We start from the raw sequence: 23,411 nt of genomic DNA, 5'->3' as shown, positions 1-23,411 counted from the left end.
GTGGCTAGAAATGAAACAAACAGGAAATGTTTATTCGATGGTGATGTTGTTCACAACAGGTGACGTGCAACGACGTCCCAGGGAACATGAGGCGCACAGAGTGGAGTGTGAATTTTCAAGTGTATGCATTCATTTAAAGAACGTTTAGTTTAGTTAACGTTCATTAAGCAAACTTTCACATTTATGAATAAAAATAGTACTTCAATTACACGTACGTGTACACCAATACATTGTCTTATAATAGTTATACTCTCCCTCATCGATTGTTTTGTTATAAATGGAGATATTTACCCTAAACGTGATGGTCTCATTTTTCTCTCTGTCTATCGCTCGAGGACGGGTGACCTTTATCTCTCCGCTGCTGGAGTCGATCCAGAACGCCCCGGCCGGGTTGCTCAGGAGCTCATATTCAAACAAGCTGTTCTTACCCTTAGAACATAACATGAGAAACATTCACGTCAATATTTCCCGTTTTTAGTAGATAACAAGTAGAAATTGCGTATTTATATAAAGGAGAGGCGAGTTTCGAGAATATTATCTTTTGCATTGACAAGTGTTTATTGGATGAGTATAATTTTCATATTGTAGTATTTTATTATGTTCATGTTAAACTTCATTTGTGTGAAATCCACGCATCATTTTGATCGGTAGGGCGTCTTTTATTTATACACTATTTTAAGGCGTTGTTGCATGCGTTGTTTATGAATATTTCGTTATGGACGGCACGTATATACCACGTTACCAGACAGTAAAATGTAAAACATACTTAATGAAATAAACCCCATTCATTATTCGTGTGTCCTCACGGCATCTATATACATACGTAGTCCTCGTCCTCGGCGCTGACTGCAGTGAGGACGGTGCCGGCCCTGACAGCGGGAAACTCATCTATCTCCGCCTTGTAGCGCCGTCTTACGAACGTGGGCCCGTGGATGTTCTGGTCGATGACGTTGACGTGGAGGGTGGCGATGTCAGACTTACTTCTGTTGTCAATCTGGTAGCTCTAGTAACAACAAGCATTATTATGCTAGTCTATAACACTATTGGTTTTACATGACTTGTGAACGATGTTAATTATGCGTCAGCATTTTTGCAGCTATTCCCGACGAAGAGCGATAAGACGTTATGATCACAACATGACTTGACCAGGTACAGGCATCTCTGACACCTCTATCCTCCTGGGCCTGGGGTGTTTGTCATTTAAGAATTAAGAGTAAATACTCTGAATAGTCGAAGATTTGATACCGCTATACAGTAAACTACGGTTATAATGAACACGCTTATAACGAACTAACGGATATAACGAACTTACTTTTTAGTCCACGCTATATGCTGTAGCTATGCTGTATATATGCTTTTAACGAATTATGGTTATAACGAACTAAAATTAGTAGTCCCTTTGAGTTTGTTATAACCGTAGTTTACTGTATATTTGACTGCGGTGATAAACAACACTAACTCGTTCACTCACTCACCTATCTATCAATCAATCAATCAATCAATCAATCAATCAATCAATCAATCAATCAAACACCCACTCACTCACCCACCCACACACTCACTCACTAATCCACTCACTCACTCACCCGTCAGAACTACTGATTTACCTCTACTGTAAGGGTATAGTTATAAAACCCTTCAAATCCTTCCTCGACGGTTTGATCCCCTCTCTTGTAGACGGCCCGGGGGATCGTCTCCCTCTGACATAGCTCCCCAGTCTCCGCGTTCAGGAAGAAGAAATTCTGCCAGTGCCATGGCTGAACCGGCATTCCTGAAAAAAAGCTTGTTTTACAAAAGGTCGCTACCGATCATAACAACCTGGATCTACTTCAACTATTGTCAAAATTCCAGCTCAAACTAAGGGCAAAATACTACGTAACTATGTATTCACAGAACATCAAACTACTTCCCAAAGCGAAAATATTCATGAACTAGTGATGGTCGTCTTACTCCCTCTAACGACGACGCTGAAAACACTGTATGTATGATCGTCTAACTCTCTATTACGACGACGCTAAAACACTGTTTGTATGATCGTCTAACTCTCTATTACGACGACGCTTAAACACTGTATGTATGATCGTCTAACTCTCTATTACGACGACGCTAAAACACTGTATGTATGATCGTCTAACTCTCTATTACGACGACGCTAAAACACTGTATGTATGATCAAGTCTTCCACCGTACACACCAGAGTTTTACCAGGGGACCAATTCATGGAGTCCCCATCTGGGACTTATTGACGGAATCAAATCCCCGTGCATGGCTTGGACATCAGCGAGTTATTAAGTTTGTCCACGTGAGACGATCATTAAAAATTCTGAGGTTATGTAACGGTTATATCTGATTACGTTAATAGAAACATAGAATGTGCTTGACTTAACGCCGCTTTGAATCGTAAATGCCAGTTATATCACAGCGTAGGCAGATCAGCCTAATGTAGGAGGAAAGCCCGAAGTGAGGCAGGTCTCAGACGTTTACAACTTCGGTAAAACCCACGACCACGGGTATGGTCCAGACAAACCTAGAAACATAATCGATGGCAAACCAGGATTTGAACCAACGATCATATTTTTCTGGCACTCCTAAGGGACTCCTCCTAACGATTTGCGGCATCTTAGACAACTGGGCCACCCGTGACCTGGAAACATTTAGATATTAATGGAGATATATGGATTAAGAGTATGGAACAAGTAGGTATTTTAGTCCAAACCATCTCTGATGCTGTATCGAACCAAGGACTTCTTCACCGGATCCTGGTCTTCTGCGAACAGTGCTGGACGAGTTGGGTGGCACTCTTCAATCTACAACCAGAGTGGCAAGTGATCAGTCGGCGGTATAAGATTGCGGTACAAGTGGTACATAAATAAATAGATAAATAGAAACGGCTCGTTCGTCAAGGTTTAAATCATTACAACTCGAAAACAATCATGAATAAATTGGCTGTAACGCCGCTTAAACAGTATTACAGTTGGGTCACGGCGTGTCAGTGGGGGTGGGAGTAAAAGGTGACTATGCTTGTCGTAACACAAGGGAAAATTCCAATATATACAAAATATACAATTTTGTATATATGGTATATCCAAATATATATAAGGTGACTATGCTTGTCATAAGAGGCGACTAACGGGATCGGGTGGTCAGGCTCGCTGACTTGGTTGATTCATGTCATCGTATCCCAGTTGCGGTGACGATGCTCATAATGTATCACTGGATTATCTGGTCCAGACTCGATTTATTACAGACCGCCGTCATATAGCTGGAATATTGTTGAGTGCAGCGTTAAACAGCAAACAAACAAACAAACAAACAAACATAAGTGGACGCATTAGGGACGAAACACAGCGAACTGCAGGGCCAGAGACGACTGCGCCGCCCTCCACTGTGCTACATCTGTAAGACATGCGCTTTGTTTCTTTGACGGGAGAGAAACAAACAAGTGCAGCATCTTTTGTTAAGGTATATAGTCAACAAGGGATTTGCAGTAGGTTTGGACACATGTGGCCATAATTGTGATAAAAGGATAATATGAGTTTCATATTCATATTCAGACAGCGCCAATACATCACATTGTTATATACACTACATATCATCCGTGAAGACATATTACTGTAGACATGAAGATCCGGGTTAGAATTGGTCTTAGAACAGCAACCCAAGCTTGTAATTAGACGCGTCTAACGGGATCGAGTGGTCAGACTCGCTGACATGTTTGATGCATCGTGTCATCGTGTCTTGATTGCGTAGATAGATGACGTCAGTCACTAGATTGTCTGGACCAGACTCGATTGTTTACAGTCCGTCGGCATATAGCGTGAATACTGCTGAGTGCGGCGTTAAACAACAAACAAACATACGACTGTTCACGCTGTAGTCGTGACGTTTGTTGTAGTAAACTAATAAAATGAGGTAGTTTGTGGGATAACGAATCAGGGCGTCGGCGTGTCGATCGAACGCTTTAACCACGAAGCTTCTAAACCGCCCCACGTCAAGTGAACCCAACTCCGTACATGAACTTTGTGAGATCCCTACCATTGCCTGACACTGATCACAAGGCTATGTCACATGTTGCCAAGCGAGAAACATTATAATTTGTATGTGATCTGAACGCTCATCATTATGGGATCCTAGAAAGGACATTGTCGCATTGTCGCCAAACAAGCAAAAAGTGTCAAAATTAACCAAAACGCGACACTGCAACAACCCGACATTTTGGCCATTTGTCAGATTGTCTCGTTGTCGCATTGTCGCGCTTTGGAGAATATTTTTTACTTTACCAAAGGGGGACAATGAGACAAATATGTGTAAAAAAGGCCCTAAAATACGCGACAACGCGACAACATCCCTTACAATGATTCCATGCATTATCTGACCGCTCGCTGGCTTCCCTCTCCCTCGTCCCTGTGATTTGTTCATTAAAAATATTCTGCCCTATGTATTGTCGGGCGGTGCGAAAAGGTTGTGTGTACCCGTGAATATTGACGATGGTATTTTGCACAAACTGCATGAAAATCTCACCACTGGTTTCTCGCCAATGACAGACGCCGTGTAGACTTTATGTTGAAACTTTGGAGTCTGATCGTCACTGTCGTTGACGAAGATGTGGAGATATGACTCGGCTGTCAATGGAGGGTTGCCATGGTCCTTTTAAGAAACAAAATTAAGACATACAGACTTGACTTCATACATTAAACCCATGTTGAATTTGAGTTCGGGTCTTCAGAGCGACGTGCAAAGACTGCATGGAACAGAAAGGCCCCATCATCGCCCATGGCTGGAGTAGAATGCAGATGTGATTTATGTGTTTTGTGTACAGAATGATGGGAAGGGATTGTTAAAGAAGGAATTATCAACAAGTACATGTACAAAATAAATAAAAAAAAATACATCAGTAAGCCTCAAATGTTCAATTTCGTATTAAAGAAACGGAATTTGTGTATCCTGCATCAGTAAGTGGAGCTCTCTGTGGCCTTCCTCGTAGTCCAGCTGACAGTATCTACCTTAACCTGCAGCCCTATGTGCAGCTCTCTGTTACCCTCCTCGTAGTCCAGCTGACAGTACCTACCTTAACCTGCAGCCCTATGTGCAGCTCTCTGTTACCTTCCTCGTAGTCCAGCTGACAGTACCTACCTTAACCTGCAGCCCTATGTGCAGCTCTCTGTTACCTTCCTCGTAGTCCAGCTGACAGTACCTACCTTAACCTGCAGCCCTATGTGCAGCTCTCTGTTACCCTCCTCGTAGTCCAGCTGACAGTACCTACCTTAACCTGCAGCCCTATGTGCAGCTCTCTGTTACCTTCCTCGTAGTCCAGCTGACAGTACCTACCTTAACCTGCAGCCCTATGTGCAGCTCTCTGTTACCTTCCTCGTAGTCCAGCTGACAGTACCTACCTTAACCTGCAGCGCTATGTGCAGCTCTCTGTTACCTTCCTCATAGTCCAGCTGACAGTACCTACCTTAACCTGCAGCCCTATGTGCAGCTCTCTGTTACCCTCCTCATAGTCCAGCTGACAGTACCTACCTTAACCTGCAGCCCTATGTGCAGCTCTCTGTTACCTTCCTCGTAGTCCAGCTGACAGTACCTACCTTAACCTGCAGCGCTATGTGCAGCTCTCTGTTACCTTCCTCATAGTCCAGCTGACAGTACCTACCTTAACCTGCAGCCCTATGTGCAGCTCTCTGTTACCCTCCTCATAGTCCAGCTGACAGTACCTACCTTAACCTGCAGCGCTATGTGCAGCTCTCTGTTACCTTCCTCGTAGTCCGACTACCTACCTTAACCTGCAGCGCTATGTGCAGCTCTCTGTTACCTTCCTCGTAGTCCGACTACCTACCTTAACCTGCAGCCCTATGTGCAGCTCTCTGTTACCCTCCTCGTAGTCCAGCTGACAGTACCTACCTTAACCTGCAGCCCTATGTGCAGCTCTCTGTTACCTTCCTCGTAGTCCAGCTGACAGTACCTACCTTAACCTGCAGCCCTATGTGCAGCTCTCTGTTACCTTCCTCATAGTCCAGCTGACAGTACCTACCTTAACCTGCAGCGCTATGTGCAGCTCTCTGATACCCCCCTCGTAGTCCGACTACCTACCTTTACCTGCAGCGCTATGTGCAGCTCTCTGATACCCCCCTCGTAGTCCGACTACCTACCTTCACCTGCAGCGCTATGTGCAGCTCTCTGATACCCCCCTCGTAGTCCGACTACCTACCTTCACCTGCAGCTCTCTGTTACCCCCCTCGTAGTCCGACTACCTACCTTCACCTGCAGCTCTCTGTTACCCCCCTCGTAGTCCGACTACCTACCTTCACCTGCAGCTCTCTGTTACCCCCCTCGTAGTCCGACTACCTACCTTCACCTGCAGCTCTCTGTTACCCCCCTCGTAGTCCGACTACCTACCTTTACCTGCAGCGCTATGTGCAGCTCTCTGATACCCCCCTCGTAGTCCGACTACCTACCTTCACCTGCAGCGCTATGTGCAGCTCTCTGATACCCCCCTCGTAGTCCGACTACCTACCTTCACCTGCAGCTCTCTGTTACCCCCCTCGTAGTCCGACTACCTACCTTCACCTGCAGCTCTCTGTTACCCCCCTCGTAGTCCGACTACCTACCTTCACCTGCAGCTCTCTGTTACCCCCCTCGTAGTCCGACTACCTACCTTCACCTGCAGCGCTATGTGCAGCTCTCTGATACCCCCCTCGTAGTCCGACTACCTACCTTCACCTGCAGCTCTCTGTTACCCCCCTCGTAGTCCGACTACCTACCTTCACCTGCAGCTCTCTGTTACCCCCCTCGTAGTCCGACTACCTACCTTTACCTGCAGCGCTATGTGCAGCTCTCTGATACCCCCCTCGTAGTCCGACTACCTACCTTCACCTGCAGCGCTATGTGCAGCTCTCTGATACCCCCCTCGTAGTCCGACTACCTACCTTCACCTGCAGCTCTCTGTTACCCCCCTCGTAGTCCGACTACCTACCTTCACCTGCAGCTCTCTGTTACCCCCCTCGTAGTCCGACTACCTACCTTCACCTGCAGCTCTCTGTTACCCCCCTCGTAGTCCGACTACCTACCTTCACCTGCAGCGCTATGTGCAGCTCTCTGATACCCCCCTCGTAGTCCGACTACCTACCTTCACCTGCAGCTCTCTGTTACCCCCCTCGTAGTCCGACTACCTACCTTCACCTGCAGCTCTCTGTTACCCCCCTCGTAGTCCGACTACCTACCTTCACCTGCAGCTCTCTGTTACCCCCCTCGTAGTCCGACTACCTACCTTCACCTGCAGCTCTCTGTTACCCCCCTCGTAGTCCGACTACCTACCTTCACCTGCAGCTCTCTGTTACCCCCCTCGTAGTCCGACTACCTACCTTCACCTGCAGCTCTCTGTTACCCCCCTCGTAGTCCGACTACCTACCTTCACCTGCAGCTCTCTGTTACCCCCCTCGTAGTCCGACTACCTACCTTCACCTGCAGCGCTATGTGCAGCTCTCTGATACCCCCCTCGTAGTCCGACTACCTACCTTCACCTGCAGCTCTCTGTTACCCCCCTCGTAGTCCGACTACCTACCTTCACCTGCAGCTCTCTGTTACCCCCCTCGTAGTCCGACTACCTACCTTCACCTGCAGCTCTCTGTTACCCCCCTCGTAGTCCGACTACCTACCTTCACCTGCAGCTCTCTGTTACCCCCCTCGTAGTCCGACTACCTACCTTCACCTGCAGCGCTATGTGCAGCTCTCTGATACCCCCCTCGTAGTCCGACTACCTACCTTCACCTGCAGCTCTCTGTTACCCCCCTCGTAGTCCGACTACCTACCTTCACCTGCAGCTCTCTGTTACCCCCCTCGTAGTCCGACTACCTACCTTCACCTGCAGCTCTCTGTTACCCCCCTCGTAGTCCGACTACCTACCTTCACCTGCAGCGCTATGTGCAGCTCTCTGATACCCCCCTCGTAGTCCGACTACCTACCTTCACCTGCAGCTCTCTGTTACCCCCCTCGTAGTCCGACTACCTACCTTCACCTGCAGCTCTCTGTTACCCCCCTCGTAGTCCGACTACCTACCTTCACCTGCAGCTCTCTGTTACCCTCCTCGTAGTCCGACTACCTACCTTCACCTGCAGCGCTATGTGCAGCTCTCTGATACCCCCCTCGTAGTCCGACTACCTACCTTCACCTGCAGCTCTCTGTTACCCCCCTCGTAGTCCGACTACCTACCTTCACCTGCAGCTCTCTGTTACCCCCCTCGTAGTCCGACTACCTACCTTCACCTGCAGCGCTATGTGCAGCTCTCTGATACCCCCCTCGTAGTCCGACTACCTACCTTCACCTGCAGCTCTCTGTTACCCCCCTCGTAGTCCGACTACCTACCTTCACCTGCAGCTCTCTGATACCCCCCTCGTAGTCCGACTACCTACCTTCACCTGCAGCGCTATGTGCAGCTCTCTGATACCCCCCTCGTAGTCCGACTACCTACCTTCACCTGCAGCTCTCTGTTACCCCCCTCGTAGTCCGACTACCTACCTTCACCTGCAGCTCTCTGTTACCCCCCTCGTAGTCCGACTACCTACCTTCACCTGCAGCTCTCTGTTACCCCCCTCGTGGTCCAGCTGACAGTACCGTGAAGATTCCGGGTTAGAATTGGTCTTCAGCAACCAAATAACCCGTAAGAGGCGACTAACGGGATCGGGTGGTCAGGCTCGCTGACTTGGTTGATGCATGTCGTTGCATCCCAATTGCGTAGATCGATGCTTATGATGTCAGTCACTAGATTGTCTGGTCCAGACTCGATTAATTACAGACCGCCGTCATATAGCTGGAATATTGCTCAAACCACAAACAAATAAGCAAAACAAACAAAACCTACCTTAACCTGCAGCGCTATGTGCAGCTGTCTGTGTCCCTCTTCGTAGTCCAGCGGGTTGACCAGTCGGACACGGCCGAGGGTGTCGATCAGGAACACATTGTCGAGGGTCACTGATCTGTCTACCGCCGTGACGTTCTACAAACACCGATGTCTGTGATGACAACAACTACAGCATCGTAGCATCAACGAATCTCCGTATAACAACCACTGGATACACGTAAACTACCACGTACAAACCGTATAGGTATATAACAACAACGATTACACTTATATATTGTACCTATCACAAAACCAAAACCTTTATGACGACACTTTCTGCAGCGTATATGTTTCTATCAACAACGGTTATGCTTATTAAAACAATTGGTACATGTTTCTTACAAATTCAACATTATTTTGACACACTTTAAGTAACAGATATGCTTCTATGAACAACGATTACAATTATAACAACGACGAATACTTTTACATCCACCACAATTAAACTACATTTCTAGGACACTGCGAACAACATCTTCAGTATTTGTAATAATGACGAAATAAAACACATGGAACTGAAACCGCATGGCATTATTATAACGCCCAACGTACCTCCTGGCGCAAAATGTGTGAATTTTGCAGGCAATATATCTGAATTTAGGAAAAGCTTTCAGCGACTGTTACGAATATGTAACGCGCCGGGGAGAAGCCTTCGTCATACAGACTCGTTGTATGCTTTTCTTGTACCGTCAAAGCGTTTTGATGAGAAGAGACGCATTATTTTCGTCTATGCATCGAATCTATTTTAGAATCCTGTTGAGAGTGCGCTTTTACTTACAAAGCCCGATTTATTCCCAAAGTGTGGGCAATAAATATCTCAATACAAAAATGTTGTTGATCGAAGTTGTCGACAATTCATTTAAATCCCCCCAACGAATACTTCTGAAAGATAATATTTTATCTGAACGTATAGTGGCATAGCGCCGTATTAATGCAACTCACGACTATACTATAGATCTCGATGTTGAAGAAAGGATCGACGTCCGTGGGATTGGCGGCGTCAACTACATACACGATGCTGCCAGCAGTGGTTGCCTAGACAACAGGTTTACAACACATTATATTCATGGATGAGGTGAAATGGGGTTTAACGTCGCGTTCAAGATTATTGCACTCATGCAGGTGCGTGTGGCTGCGTGTACTAGTCCGGACTGATGCCGATTTATAGTGCTAGCCCACTGAGATACAATGTCGCAGTGTAACATGAATACCCCACTCAGACATATCATAATGACTCTTGTTTTAGCCCCTTCATGCCGAGCGCCAGGCAGGGTAACAACAAGTACCATCCTTTAACGTCTTTTGGTATGACGCGGCCGGAGATCGAATCCCCGACCTTCCGCTCTCCGGGCAGACGCTCTACCACTAGACCACGGAGTCGGTAATCATCTTTATGAGATTTATAACGTCATATGATATCAACGACGCTGTGATCACGGACATTTGTTAGGAAATATAAAATAACTGTTGTTAGACATTTAATACAAAAGTATAGAGGATGGAGGACATGTGTGTGTGCGCGCGCGTGAATGTTTGCGTGTGAATACATGTGTGCGCGCATGCGCTTGTCTGTACACGCTAAGTCAGCCTAAGAAAATTAGCATGAAACACGTATGCAACACCGTTCAATATATATAAAACGTTAACGCCAGATTATAACCAGTCTCGATTATCCGCCGAAACAGGGCGCGACAGGTAAAATAGAATGAAAATTATATGAATGGATTGTTGAAAATCAGTGACGTCACCAGGTGTTCGCCTGATTGACGTGATGGATAGATGGAATGATGTACGGGTAATTAATGCATGGATGAATGAATGAATGAATAAATAGACATATTGATTGGTAGATGGATTCATAGCCAGATGGATGACTGGATGTGTGATAGGTGGAGGGGTGGTTAGAGTGATAGGTAGATCCACTGATTGCTGGATGCCAATGTATGGACAGATGACGGGAGAATGGACCTGTGGGTACCTCTGGCACGCTGATGGTGTGGGGCAGATTGAGGAACACGGGAGGGTCGTTCTCGTCCTCAACTTCCACCTGAATCACCCCATCAAGAGTGATGGTATACTGAAACATACCATAGTAACAGTAAGGTAAAACAATGTAATAGTAAAGTAAAACAAAGTAACCGTGACGTGAAACAAAGTAACCGTGACGTGAAACAAAGTAACCGTGTCGTGAAACAAAGTAACCGTGACGTGAAACAAAGTAACAGTAAGGTAAAACAATGAAGTAGTAAAGTAAAACAAAGTAACCGTGACGTAAAACAAAGTAACCGTGACGTGAAACAAAGTAACAGTAAGGTAAAACAATGTAGTCGTAAAGTAAAACCAAGTAACCGTGACGTGAAACCAAGTAATAATAAGTAAACCAAGTCAATGTGAAGTACAGTAAAGTGAAACAAAGTAACAGTAAAGTAAAACAATGTAGTAGTAAAGTACAGCAAAGTATCAGTTAGGTAAAACAAAGTAACAGTAAAGTAAAACAATGTAGTAGTAAAGTACAGCAAAGTATCAGTTAGGTAAAACAAAGTAACAGTAAAATAAAACAATGTAGTAGTAAAGTACAGCAAAGTATCAGTTAGGTAAAACAAAGTAACAGTAAAATAAAACAATGCAGTAGTAAAGAAACACAAAGTAACAGTTATAGTAAAACAAAGTAACAGTAAGTAAAACCAAGTAACCGTGAAGTGTTGTCTTAATCTACAGACTCGAAAAATTATGACCTGACCCATTTACCGTAGTGTACATAAGCTACGTACCACCAATGTCGGGATGTATTCGTTACATTTTCCTTTCAATTGGAGCGTCTGTCCCTGCAAATAGAAAACATTCATGTACATAGGAGCGATTTTATTGCCTCATAAAGTTATATTTTACTTTACGTCAATTATTAAAGTTGATTAATTACTTTTATTCTAATGGCTTTGGGTGCGACAATTACCTAACCAGAGTAGCCTCCCTTTAGCGTGCCAGAAGCGCACCTTTAGGGTACCTGTGATCTTTAGATCGAATCCCAGCTTCGCCAAGATAATGTTTCAACGTTGTCCGTACCATAACCGGTTGGGTTTGCAATTGACCAAAGCGGTAAACGTCTAAGACCTGTATCACTTTGTAGTATAGGTCTACGTCAAGCTGGCACGCCTCATATACTGGTCAAAGCAGCGCAAAACCAAACTCACTCGCACAATCTAATTGGTTGTCTATCTCACCCTGAATTCGCCCACTGCTTTTTTAGTGACGATGTTGCCCGTTGTATTGTCGTAGTGGATGACGTCTGTATCTCCTTCGAGGATGTACATTGACGAGTTATTGTTGGATTCAGCGATGGCTGTCCCGATCACCGTTCCTTAAAACACAGGACATTATTTCAGAAATAGTTCTGTCGAGACGTAGCTTTATGTTGACATGCGGATGCAAGTGATATTACAGTGCAGAAAACTGTTTGTCGTTGTTTGTTGTTTGACGCCGCATTCACGCATGCCACTTTGACAAATGACACGGACTTCGCTGAGGCGTTATACACAAGATGATTTCATTAAATCGGACTGTGCACCTTTTTGTGGTTTGATGTTGAAAAACATTTCAACGATTTTCCATCTACATCAAGATGATACATAATCGATTCTGAAGCAGACGAATCAGTGATTGATATCATGAGCATCGATCCGCGCCGTCGGGTTATGTTGACATGCTACCAAGCCTCAGGCTGACTGACCAGTCGATCCATCACGTCACCTGGGACGAAGAGCATAGGTTGCTGGGGACCCATTCTACCCCAGGGTCGGCACGGGGGCTGTAAACTCTGATATTCTCACAGGACAAGTATAGCTTGAGGTGAACCAATTTGTTTGTAATACCACCCACCCACCGTTACCCTGGACAATACAAAACGATGTAGGATGCAAAATAAATATATGAATCTTTTCAGGGTTGACTTTGGGTAATTTAAAAAACATAAATTAAACTTAATCGATCTAACACAATTACAAAGAAGCTGTTGAAAATAAGTAAATTTCAACAAACCACATGGATAGTAAGGGAGTGTGTGCTATGAGTGTATGACGTAATTGATTAAGCGTCATCGTACCATTATGGTGATCCTAACGATTCGACCATTTGAATCAAACGAACATTCAATCACTAACTTTCCATTACGATTACACGCACAGGGAAACAGATTACAATATGTGTACAAGTTTTTTTGGAAGAGAGGTCTGCGGAGGATATGAGACTGAGAATAGAAGGTCAAGGCTACCTGTCGGCGCTGACTCGGAGACCGTCGCTCGGAAACGCCCTGGTCGGAACTGGGCACAGACTGAAATGTTAAACACATGTTAATATACTCGTTCTGGGCTGTATATACATTGGTAATAACCACGTGAGGATATACACGTCAATATACAAATCTCCTGTCCGGGTGTACACTTCTACATACTGGCACATTTCCCCAACATAACATGTGATATGATCTCTAACTGACACAATATAATAACGCTACACGCGATCACACTGTCCATAAAGTAGGGTTTCAAATGTTCAGTATTACATGCCCTTACATTTCCGATCGGCAGCTCAAGTAGAGTTTCAAATCGTAAATATTACATAGCATTACCCTTACATTTCCGATCGCCAGCTCAAGTAGAGTTTCAGATTATAAGTATTACATGCCCTTACATATGCTATTACCAGCTCAAGTAGAGCTTCAAATTGTAAATATTACATGCTCTTACATTTCCGACCGCCAGCTCAAGTAGAGTTTCAAATTGTAAGTATTACATGGCCTTACATTTCCGATCGCCAGCTCAAGTAGAGCTTCAAATTGTAAGTATGACATGGCCTTACATTTCTGATTGCCAGCTCAAGTAGAGCTTTAAATTGTAAATATTACATGGCCTTACATTTCCGATCGCCAGCTCAAGTAGAGTTTCAAATTGTAAGTATTACATGCCCTTACATTTCTTATCGCCAGCTCAAGTAGAGTTTCAAATTGTAAGTATTACATGCCCTTACATTTCTTATCGCCAGCTCAAGTAGAGTTTCAAATTGTAAATATTACATGTCCTTACATTTCCGATCGCCAGCTCAAGTAGAGTCTTAAATGTTAAGTGTAAAATGTTCAGTATTACATATCGTTATAATTCCTATCACCAGATACATTCAACCATAAAGTATTCCCACCAGCTATTAGCATTCTCATTGATACATCTCCGTGTCCAAGTCACGCCCACTGACACGTTTACTAAGTAGAGTAAAGTCAACATTATTCTACTCACAGAATCCACAGTACACATCGCACGGCAGCAACACAAGTCCAATTATTAATAGAAATAACATTTTTTTTAAATCAGACTTCCATGAACGTCACAGAGGCAAGATGTCAACCCTGACATATGCAGGTTGCTGTCCAGTTGTAACGGGGAGACAGCATTGCATGATGTAAAACAATAGCTGTAAATCAGGATTACCCCTGTCCCAGAGCATCAGGTTACCGTCTCGAACCACTTGTACGCTGACCCTGCATGCCTGAGTGAGACACTGCTTTCCTTTGTAACACACATTGGATAACATTACAGTGCCTTGGTTTGGCATTGTGTACTTGCCATTAGTTCTGGGAATTTGGTAATATGATATTTTGTTATTTGGAAATAACCCAATTCTTGGATTCAATAAATCATGGATTAAACCATTCTTGATTGATGTTGGGGAAAACATGTTTCTCACTCATAAATCAGTTCTAAATGCAACCAAAAGATGAATTTAATTGCGAGGCAAAAGAAAGTAGATCCATGTTTGATGGTGGTTAAAAATGAAACAAACAAGAAATGGTTATTCGATGGGGATGTATTTGATACGGGTATGATAGTTGTGTTTTGGACCTTAGGTTTGTAGTGTTTCGGCAATAATAATAAAAATATTTCTTCTTCTTCTTCTTCTTCTTCTATACAGATTCAAAGAAATAAATGCAGCGAAGAGGTTTGGATGATCCAGCACAGTCAGGCTGGTTAGGCTCATCATCAGTTAAGGGCCCTTAGCGTTCGCTCGTCACGCCGAAGAGCCGGGTTCGAATCCCCACATGGGTACAATGTGTGAAGCCCATTTCTGGTGTTCCCAGCCGTGATATTGCTGGAATGATTGCTAAAAGAGGCGTAAAACCATACTCGAAGAATGTGAAGACTCCTTAACACTGCAATCTTCTGCATTACCCAGATTGTCAGAAGGGCTGTATTCCTGGTAGAAAACCCGGCTACTCTCCCAATGTCAGTCAACAGACTGGGAGGTACCAAACCTAAGGCACCGAGAACAATGGGGAGTCGGACAACTTGATGCCTGGGAAGCAAGCGTGACATTTCGAAAGCGGGCCCGCATATTTGCCATGTTTCCCAGTCAATCACATTGGGGTAAAAAGAAACAGAAAATACATTGATATGAATGATTTCATTGGATTTATCGAAAAGGACAAGATCAAGTTTGTTGGCCTGGATAGTTCTGTGGCTGTAAACGGTCCTATCAGAAAGAATTTTGTATTTATGATTCAGAGTCGTAGCATGGATGGACCTCTGCGTCAAAAGCACAAGCATGGTGTCACTTAAGATACTATTTCTGTGCCAAAGCTGGTCATCCACTGAGATTGTGCTGGACAATCTCATTAAATTGATTGTATAATCTAGATTTCATATTTACATTTTGATGCAAAATCACATATTTGCGGTTTCGAGTGGGAAGCGACTGTTCCACTTTTCAGGCCCGCCGACTTCATCCAAGCAAAGGACTCTGAAAGGTTGCTGGGCCCCTCAACACACTGCACATATACTTGATGCGGCGGTCGTTCAGATAGCCTCGCCTTGAGTCAGTGATGTTGTGCTTTTGTTATAATTATTATCAAATTACATTGTCCTATCAGCTCCATGGGGAATGTATACAATTAAAATTTATTAACACTTTTTTTCATACACATTTGTTAAATGTAACATTTGCTTGTGCATTGTATACCTCATAGAGTTGTGCTTCAATGAATGTTTTATGTGCCCAAACAGATTTCAATTGTTTTTATGATAAGATAATGCTTCGTAAAGTTGTAAGTAAAACACAAAATGTATTGTGTAGTTTAAATAGTCCCTCTTACAACAAGCTACAATTCACATGATAGGACAGCTGACGTGAATTACAGTTTAAGAAAATTTTGTATTCAAGAATATGAGGTTTCTTAAACTAAAAGCTGTATAAATGATATAAAATCAATTCAAAGAGCCAATAAACCAGCCATTGGGGATTTGAATATGCATTCAATAAAAGACTGACCCCCAAAGAGTATGAAAACTCACTTACTCATGCCGACTACTGCACTTCGTGGACAATATTATATTTTGTAGAGAAACAATCTCGCCCGTGTGTCTTGATATCAAGCATATCTACATGAGAGGCGATATAAGTTTCAAACTCCGAGGTTTGCCGAGGTTCTAGATAACTGAAACTCACAGGGCACAGTATTAAAAGAGTGTTGATATACAATGTCATTGACAACAAGACACGAGGGTGAGATTCCTTTTATCACCCAAAATGATTCTTCCAACTTCTTCAGTTTACGAACAATAACTACCAGTGTCTTGAGTGTCAAAAATACAGCAAGCCTGATTCAGTGGCAGGGAACTAGTGATGTCTTTTGATTGTGACGCCATGTAACGATGACGTTACAATTGTCTGGGAAGCATTGTGCTGCAATTTTATCAATATCTCCTAGAGACATCTCACTCAAGCGATATCTCTTATGGAAGCCAGTGGTGGATGATAAAAAAGGTTCCAGCTGGGTGAATCTCCAAGGGTCCAGTTGTGTTATTCCCACCATGGTCGTGAGACGGATGTCCGTTGGTTCAAGTAAACCCAACACATTACATGTAAACACTGCTCACCCAACTGCTCTCTGTGTCAATTATATCTATTTGTGGAACACCCAAGCAATAATATTCCTAACGTGTGAGAGCAGTTTATCTACCAAGAGATTTATCAATAGAGAAACTCAGCTCTAACTTTTGATGTTGTATACGGAGAGGGTACATTCCAGGCGGGGTGAAGAGCAGAGATACACAAGTCGCTTCACAGGCTCTCTGGGGGGTGAACTTCGTGTCAAAAACCTAGCGGGGGACACAAGAAATGGCGTCGTTTCAAGTCTATTGTTTTCTACCCGGAATGTCCTTCAACGCGTACATAGGTTCACAATCCGTAACTTGAAATTCAGTGAGTCCTACACTGGAACACTATTTAGTTTATTGTCAAAAATTTAATCCCTTTGGAATATATTGTTTGATGCCGCCTAGTTACCATAATGACATTCGTATCACTAGTTTGTGTCGGCCCGTGAAGATTCCGGGTAGAATAGGTCGTCAGCAACCCATGCTTGTCCCCCGTGAAGATTCCGGGGTAGAATAGGTCTTCAGCAACCCATGCTTGCCGTGAAGATCCGGGGTAGAATAGGTCTTCAGCAACCCATGCTTGTCCCCCGTGAAGATTCCGGGGTAGAATAGGTCTTCAGCAACCCATGCTTGCCGTGAAGATCCGGGGTAGAATAGGTCTTCAGCAACCCATGCTTGTCCCCCGTGAAGATTCCGGGGTAGAATAGGTCTTCAGCAACCCATGCTTGCCGTAAAGGGTGACTATGCTTGTCGTAAAAGGCGACTAACGGGATCGGGTGGTCAGGCTCGCTGACTTGGTTGATGCATGTCATCGATCCCAATTGCGTGGATCGATGCTCATTATATTGATCACTGGATTGTCTGGTCCAGACTCGATTATTTACAGACCGCCGTCATATAGCTGGAATATTGCTGAGTGTGGCGTTAAACAACAAACCAACCAACTAGTTTGTGTCACTCTGTAGTACGGGCACTTCAGACAAATCTTCAGTCTTCTGCTTTCAAATATATTTTAATAAATAAAAGCCACAAAATCCTTTCCGTATGCATTTTCGCAGACTCGATTGTACGATTCCGTCTATACCATGAGCATGTGTTTATGAATCACTATCAAATAGTCATGATACTAGTTGTTCGCGCCAAAGTGAGCGCATCCTGCACCACCGGTGACACAAAATGTATCAATTGTTTTTGTGTAAAGGTCCGGTATGGAAGCGTATAAGTGCCACAGTCTAAAACAAAATAACATGTACGTAGATGATACTTTCATCAGTGTAGATAATATCTTCATAGAACATACTTTCATCTACGTATACGATATAATAATCTACGAAGAAGAAAGTATAATCTACTATTTTTGTAACAATATGCTCTCGAGCATATGTCTTCGACAATACGTGGTCAGCGATATATAGGCTAAATTCCCTACTTCAGTAGAGTGAAGGGTATGGGGTTGGGGAGCACAAGTCCCTAATTTGTGATGAAAAGGGTCAATTCCCTAATTTGTAACTTCAGTGGGGTGAAGGATGGGGAGGCTAAAATTCCCTAATTTGTAACTTCAGTGAGACGAAGGATGGGAGATGGGGAGGCTAAAATTCCCTAATTTGTAACTTCATTGTAATGAAGGATGGGAGGCTAAAATTCCCTAATTTGTAACTTCAGTGAGACGAAGGATGGGAGGCTAAAATTCCCTAATTTGTAACTTCAGTGAGACGAAGGATGGGAGATGGGGAGGCCCAATTCCCTAATTTGTACCTTCATTGTAATGAAGGATGGGAGGCTAAAATTCCCTAATTTGTAACTTCAGTGAGACGAAGGATGGGGGATGGGGTGGCTTAAGTTCCCTAATTTGTACCTTCATTGTAATGAAGGATGGGAGGCTAAAATTCCCTAATTTGTATCTTCAGTGAGACGAAGGATGGGAGATGGGGAGGCCCAATTCCCTAATTTGTAACTTCATTGTAATGAAGGATGGGAGGCTAAAATTCCCTAATTTGTAACTTCAGTGAGACGAAGGATGGGGGATGGGGTGGCTTAAGTTCCCTAATTTGTACCTTCATTGTAATGAAGGATGGGAGGCTAAAATTCCCTAATTTGTAACTTCAGTGAGACGAAGGATGAGGGATAGGGAGGCCCAATTCCCTAATTTGTACCTTCATTGTAATGAAGGATGGGAGGCTAAAATTCCCTAATTTGTATCTTCAGTGAGACGAAGGATGGGAGATTGGGAGGCTAAAATTCCCTAATTTGTAACTTCATTGTAATGAAGGATGGGAGGCTAAAATTCCCTAATTTGTAACTTCAGTGAGACGAAGGATGGGGGATGGGGTGGCTTAAGTTCCCTAATTTGTACCTTCATTGTAATGAAGGATGGGAGGCTAAAATTCCCTAATTTGTAACTTCAGTGAGACGAAGGATGAGGGATAGGGAGGCCCAATTCCCTAATTTGTACCTTCATTGTAATGAAGGATGGGAGGCTAAAATTCCCTAATTTGTAACTTCAGTGAGACGAAGGATGAGGGATAGGGAGGCCCAATTCCCTAATTTGTACCTTCATTGTAATGAAGGATGGGAGGCTAAAATTCCCTAATTTGTAACTTCAGTGAGACGAAGGATGGGGGATGGGGAGGCTAAAATTCCCTAATTTGTACCTTCAGTGTAATGAAGGATGGGAGGCTAAAATTCCCTAATTTGTAACTTCAGTGAGACGAAGGATGGGGGATGGGGTGGCTTAAGTTCCCTAATTTGTACCTTCATTGTAATGAAGGATGGGAGGCTAAAATTCCCTAATTTGTAACTTCAGTGAGACGAAGGATGGGGGATGGGGTGGCTTAAGTTCCCTAATTTGTACCTTCATTGTAATGAAGGATGGGAGGCTAAAATTCCCTAATTTGTAACTTCAGTGAGACGAAGGATGGGGTGTAGGATGGGAAGGGGTGGTGAGTCCACAATCTTTAATTTGCAACTTCACTGTATAAAATGATTGGGGGAGAGGGCTTGTCGATGGTGGTCCACATTTGTAAGTCTGGATATGTACCACCAGTGTCAGTAGTCTAAGGGGGCGAGGAGTATTCTCTACACCCTCACCCAGATCCGCCATGTATACCCCATGACCAGAAAAGACATGCCATTAACGCCAGATGCCTGTATGTACTGTATCGTCGTCGTCCAACATGATCTTCGAGGGGGTACAGATTACTACTGTTGACAGGAACACGTTCTGTAATTGGTAATCAATGTCATGTTATCACCCTCACCGCGTGTAGTGTGAACAGGTCACAAATCTTGTCAATAGCTGTCAAGTACTGTGGTTATCATAAGGTCTTCAAAAGACACTTACTCTTGCTGGGTGGTCAATTTCACGTCATGTATATGAAGTACCGGCTCAAGGAGACACTCACAGCCGGGGATAAGCAACACATGCTCAGTAGATCCCGACAGTAGTCACAGTCAGGGTAGTCTAGTGGGTACAGTGTTCACGGCGAATACCGGGGTTCGGCTCCCCATTCTTGTGATAGTGAGTGAGTGGGTGGTTATGTGGTTGACTGAGTGAGTGGATGAGTGAGTGGTTGAGTGAGTGGTTGTGTGAGTGGTTGAGTGAGTGGTTGAGTTAGTGGTTGAGTGAGTGGTTGAGTGAGTGAGTGCGTGCGTGCGTGCGTGCGTGCGTGCGTGCGTGTGTGCGTGAATGTTCACACCGCTTTAAACATTATTTCCATTATATCACAGCAAGTCAGCCTGTGGATGACGAGTTATTTTTCTAACGCGCATTTTTATAATTTCTGAAAAAGTGAACGCTGTTCTACTTCAAAATATAAAATGACGCAGAGATAGAATATTAAATTTCCTATTTGAGGGTGTAAAATTAATTGCCAAAAAGAGAATAGTGTGAAACACAGACACAGCAAGTGTTGTCCAAAATTTTGTTAAGCGTAAAAAAAGGAAATTTCGCTGATTTTAATGCTTCACAAATAAAAAGTACAGTGCAGCGACATGCTATATTTGACAGCTCTTGTAAACTGTAAACAAACACAGTGCCGTCTAATATTCGAACGACATAATGATAAATTAAATGGATTTTTTTAGTGTATGTATACGTTAAGTATTGTCAAAAGCGGTGCACAAACATACACACTTACTTAAATGTCAAAAAAACACCGTCGGAAACATTTCTGTTCAAAGAATGAAATCATGGAATAACAAAATTGACGAGTACTGTAGATAAAAACTAAAATTCGGTGACGCCGCTGAAATAAATATAAATTATATTAATTGTGTAAGTTATGAAAGAAAGGCCAATTTCCCTTTATTTCGAAAAAAACGTTTGTGATGAAAACACCTAATATGTACACGCGAGATGTAGTGAGACAGGCACTGTATTTTTTACGCATTTCTATTTTCAAAAAATATTATGACATTGTATTAAACACCTTTGCAATGGTAAATTCTCCCCCTGTCAATTTGTATTAATGTTTGATGCAGAAATGATTCAACAATTCCTTTTGTTTTACTGAAATAACCCAGGAAGCTATGGGCTGTAACACCCTGTTCAGGTCCAGCAGTCATCAAATCAGTGTTAAACATACCCGTGAGATTCTGAGTACTAGTGCTAATTTCGGGCGATCGGAACTCCCACACTTTACCACAAAGCATCTTCCCGACGCAAGAGCGTTAACTGACTTTAAAAGTCAAGTTTCCGCCCTTGCCGAACTAGGCTGGAATTACTGGGCTCGATCTTAGTGCCACCAGCGGCTATTACCAGTTATGTCCCTTCTATGCCTCTCCTATGGACCATTGAGAGTCCACCTCTCGCATCGCTTGCATTTGCTTCAAACAAAATGGCGGCGCTCAGTCAAGACGATCTGATCGACAATCAGGATTTATATTGTGATAAAACAGGTCTTACATCGCGAAATGCATCAACTCACGTGAGCACCTTGATTAAAAACACGAAAAGATTTGGAAAATATCTGCTGACAACGAGTTAGCGGTGCACATGCTTCGCAAATCCTGCAATCGCCCGAAATCTGCACGCAGTTTACGAACCGGATTTCGATTTCGTTGTGCGAATTTGATTGGGCTATGCACAGACTCGTTAGCCCAGCCAAAATGTAACTCCAAAAATACCAGCCAATTTCGGCAAGGGTGGAAACTGGACTTTTATGGTCATAACTTTCTTCACTGATCATAAAGACATGAAATTCTTTGGTGTCGGAGGAGTGGTATGGTGCCAAATCATGGATTGACGTTTTGACTCGGGATCATATTAGCCCCATGTTTCATCGCCCCTTACTAATCTCTTTTTGAATTTGACGAAATCCTCCTCAAAAAGCTCTAAATTTTCTCTGTCAATGTCAGTTCTTTTCTCCTTAAGATCAGCATTTAGAAACGTTAGCACCCAACGAGCAGATGTCTTATTCATCTGTAAATGTTCATGAATAATAGTTTCAGTGGATCCATGGCTTAGACCTGGGTCTTCCTCAAGTTCAGCAATGGTAATACGTCTATCTGACAATATAACTTACCTTGATTGAATCTTCATTGATGGAAGTTGAGGGACGTCCAGACCTAGGGTCGTCATAAAGGCTTGTTCTCCCAGCCCTAAACATAGATGCCCAAAGTTTAACAGTGGAATAGCTAGGACACGTATCCCATATACTTGTGACATGCAGTCATGAATGTCTTGGGGAGTACTTTTCTCTAAAGTCAAACACTTTATACCTTCCACACACAGGTGGGAAGTAGAACTACAGTAAACTACGGTTATAACTCAAATGAATATGACTGAGTATACAACTAAAGTTTTCATCGGATGTTGGTCGAGTTATCCGTTCTTCGAAACAAGCATTGATAGTAGACCATAGTGTTGACAGACTCTGAAACAAGCACCGATAGTAGATTATAGTGTTGATGGACTCTGAAACAAGCACCGATAGTAGACTATAGTGTTGACAGACTCTGAAACAAGCACCGATAGTAGACTATAGTGTTGACAGACTCTGAAACAAGCACTGATAGTAGACTATAGTGTTGACAGACTCTGAAACAAGCACCGATAGTAGACTATAGTGTTGACAGACTCTGAAACAAGCACCGATAGTAGACTATAGTGTTGACAGACTCTGAAACAAGCACCGATAGTAGACAATAGAGTTGACAGACTCTGAAACAAGCACCGATAGTAGACAATAGAGTTGACTGACTCTGAAACAAGCACTACTTTCCCTCAATCAGTTCAATATGTACAACTAAAAAAAGTTAAGGAACACCCAATTTCTTTTCATATTTCTACAAAAAATAATGTCATGCCATGATAGAGACCATAGTCTTATATTTCATATGAAAGAATCGGGTGGTCCCTTACTTATTTTTAGTAACATACATTGTACAGGCAATACGAGCGTGATCAACCAGTGCACACTGACGCAGCTGTTATTCATGCACACACATCACCAAGGTCACAGTAAGCACGGGGGAAAGTTCAACCCTCGATTCGACTATCTATTGTTGAGGGTAATCTTTCGAATGTATGTTAAACCAAGAACACAACGAACAAATCCCTACTCTATTAACCGGCTTTAAGGTGGACTAGATATTCA

General features: G+C 43.5%; 2 protein-coding genes across 2 annotated transcripts in view; both read right to left on the bottom strand.

Annotated features, from left to right (window-relative positions):
* The window catches only part of LOC124147332 (protocadherin Fat 1-like), a 159,776-nt gene extending 150,560 nt beyond the window's left edge, over positions 1-9,216 (bottom strand). Inside the window, exons 1-6 of the mRNA XM_048402375.1 lie at positions 8,858-9,216; positions 4,522-4,647; positions 2,717-2,807; positions 1,608-1,771; positions 824-1,003; positions 292-429 (exon numbers count right to left, since the gene is read on the bottom strand). Coding sequence (XP_048258332.1) covers positions 292-429; positions 824-1,003; positions 1,608-1,769 — 480 coding nt within the window. The 5' untranslated portion in view covers positions 1,770-1,771; positions 2,717-2,807; positions 4,522-4,647; positions 8,858-9,216. The remainder of the gene's footprint in view (positions 1-291; positions 430-823; positions 1,004-1,607; positions 1,772-2,716; positions 2,808-4,521; positions 4,648-8,857) is intronic.
* On the bottom strand, positions 2,706-14,309 carry LOC124147331 (protocadherin Fat 3-like). Its single transcript, XM_046518009.2, has 9 exons — positions 14,182-14,309; positions 13,164-13,223; positions 12,118-12,254; positions 11,668-11,721; positions 10,875-10,973; positions 9,839-9,931; positions 8,858-8,992; positions 4,522-4,647; positions 2,706-2,807 (listed from the first exon to the last, which is right to left on the bottom strand). Exons 1-9 carry the CDS (start codon positions 14,240-14,242, stop codon positions 2,706-2,708), a joined length of 867 nt encoding a protein of 288 aa, XP_046373965.2. The 5' UTR covers positions 14,243-14,309.
* Between the last annotated feature and the right edge of the window lie 9,102 nt (positions 14,310-23,411).

This window comes from Haliotis rufescens, unplaced genomic scaffold (genome assembly GCF_023055435.1).
Source record: "Haliotis rufescens isolate VD_foot unplaced genomic scaffold, xgHalRufe1.0.p SCAF_26, whole genome shotgun sequence".
Lineage (NCBI taxonomy): Eukaryota > Metazoa > Mollusca > Gastropoda > Lepetellida > Haliotidae > Haliotis > Haliotis rufescens.
This window is presented reverse-complemented; position numbering and strand designations above follow the sequence as displayed.

Bases quoted from the DNA above. Each gene is read 5' to 3' on its own strand.
- LOC124147331 (XM_046518009.2), bottom strand. From the start codon at position 14,242: ATGTTATTTCTATTAATAATTGGACTTGTGTTGCTGCCGTGCGATGTG. The intron at 11,722-12,117 runs GTGAGATAGACA...TTCTATTTGCAG, and splicing joins AAGCAGTGGGCGAATTCAGG to GGACAGACGCTCCAATTGAA. The intron at 8,993-9,838 runs GTGAGTTGCATT...CGGTGTTTGTAG, and splicing joins TCGAGATCTATAGTATAGTC to AACGTCACGGCGGTAGACAG.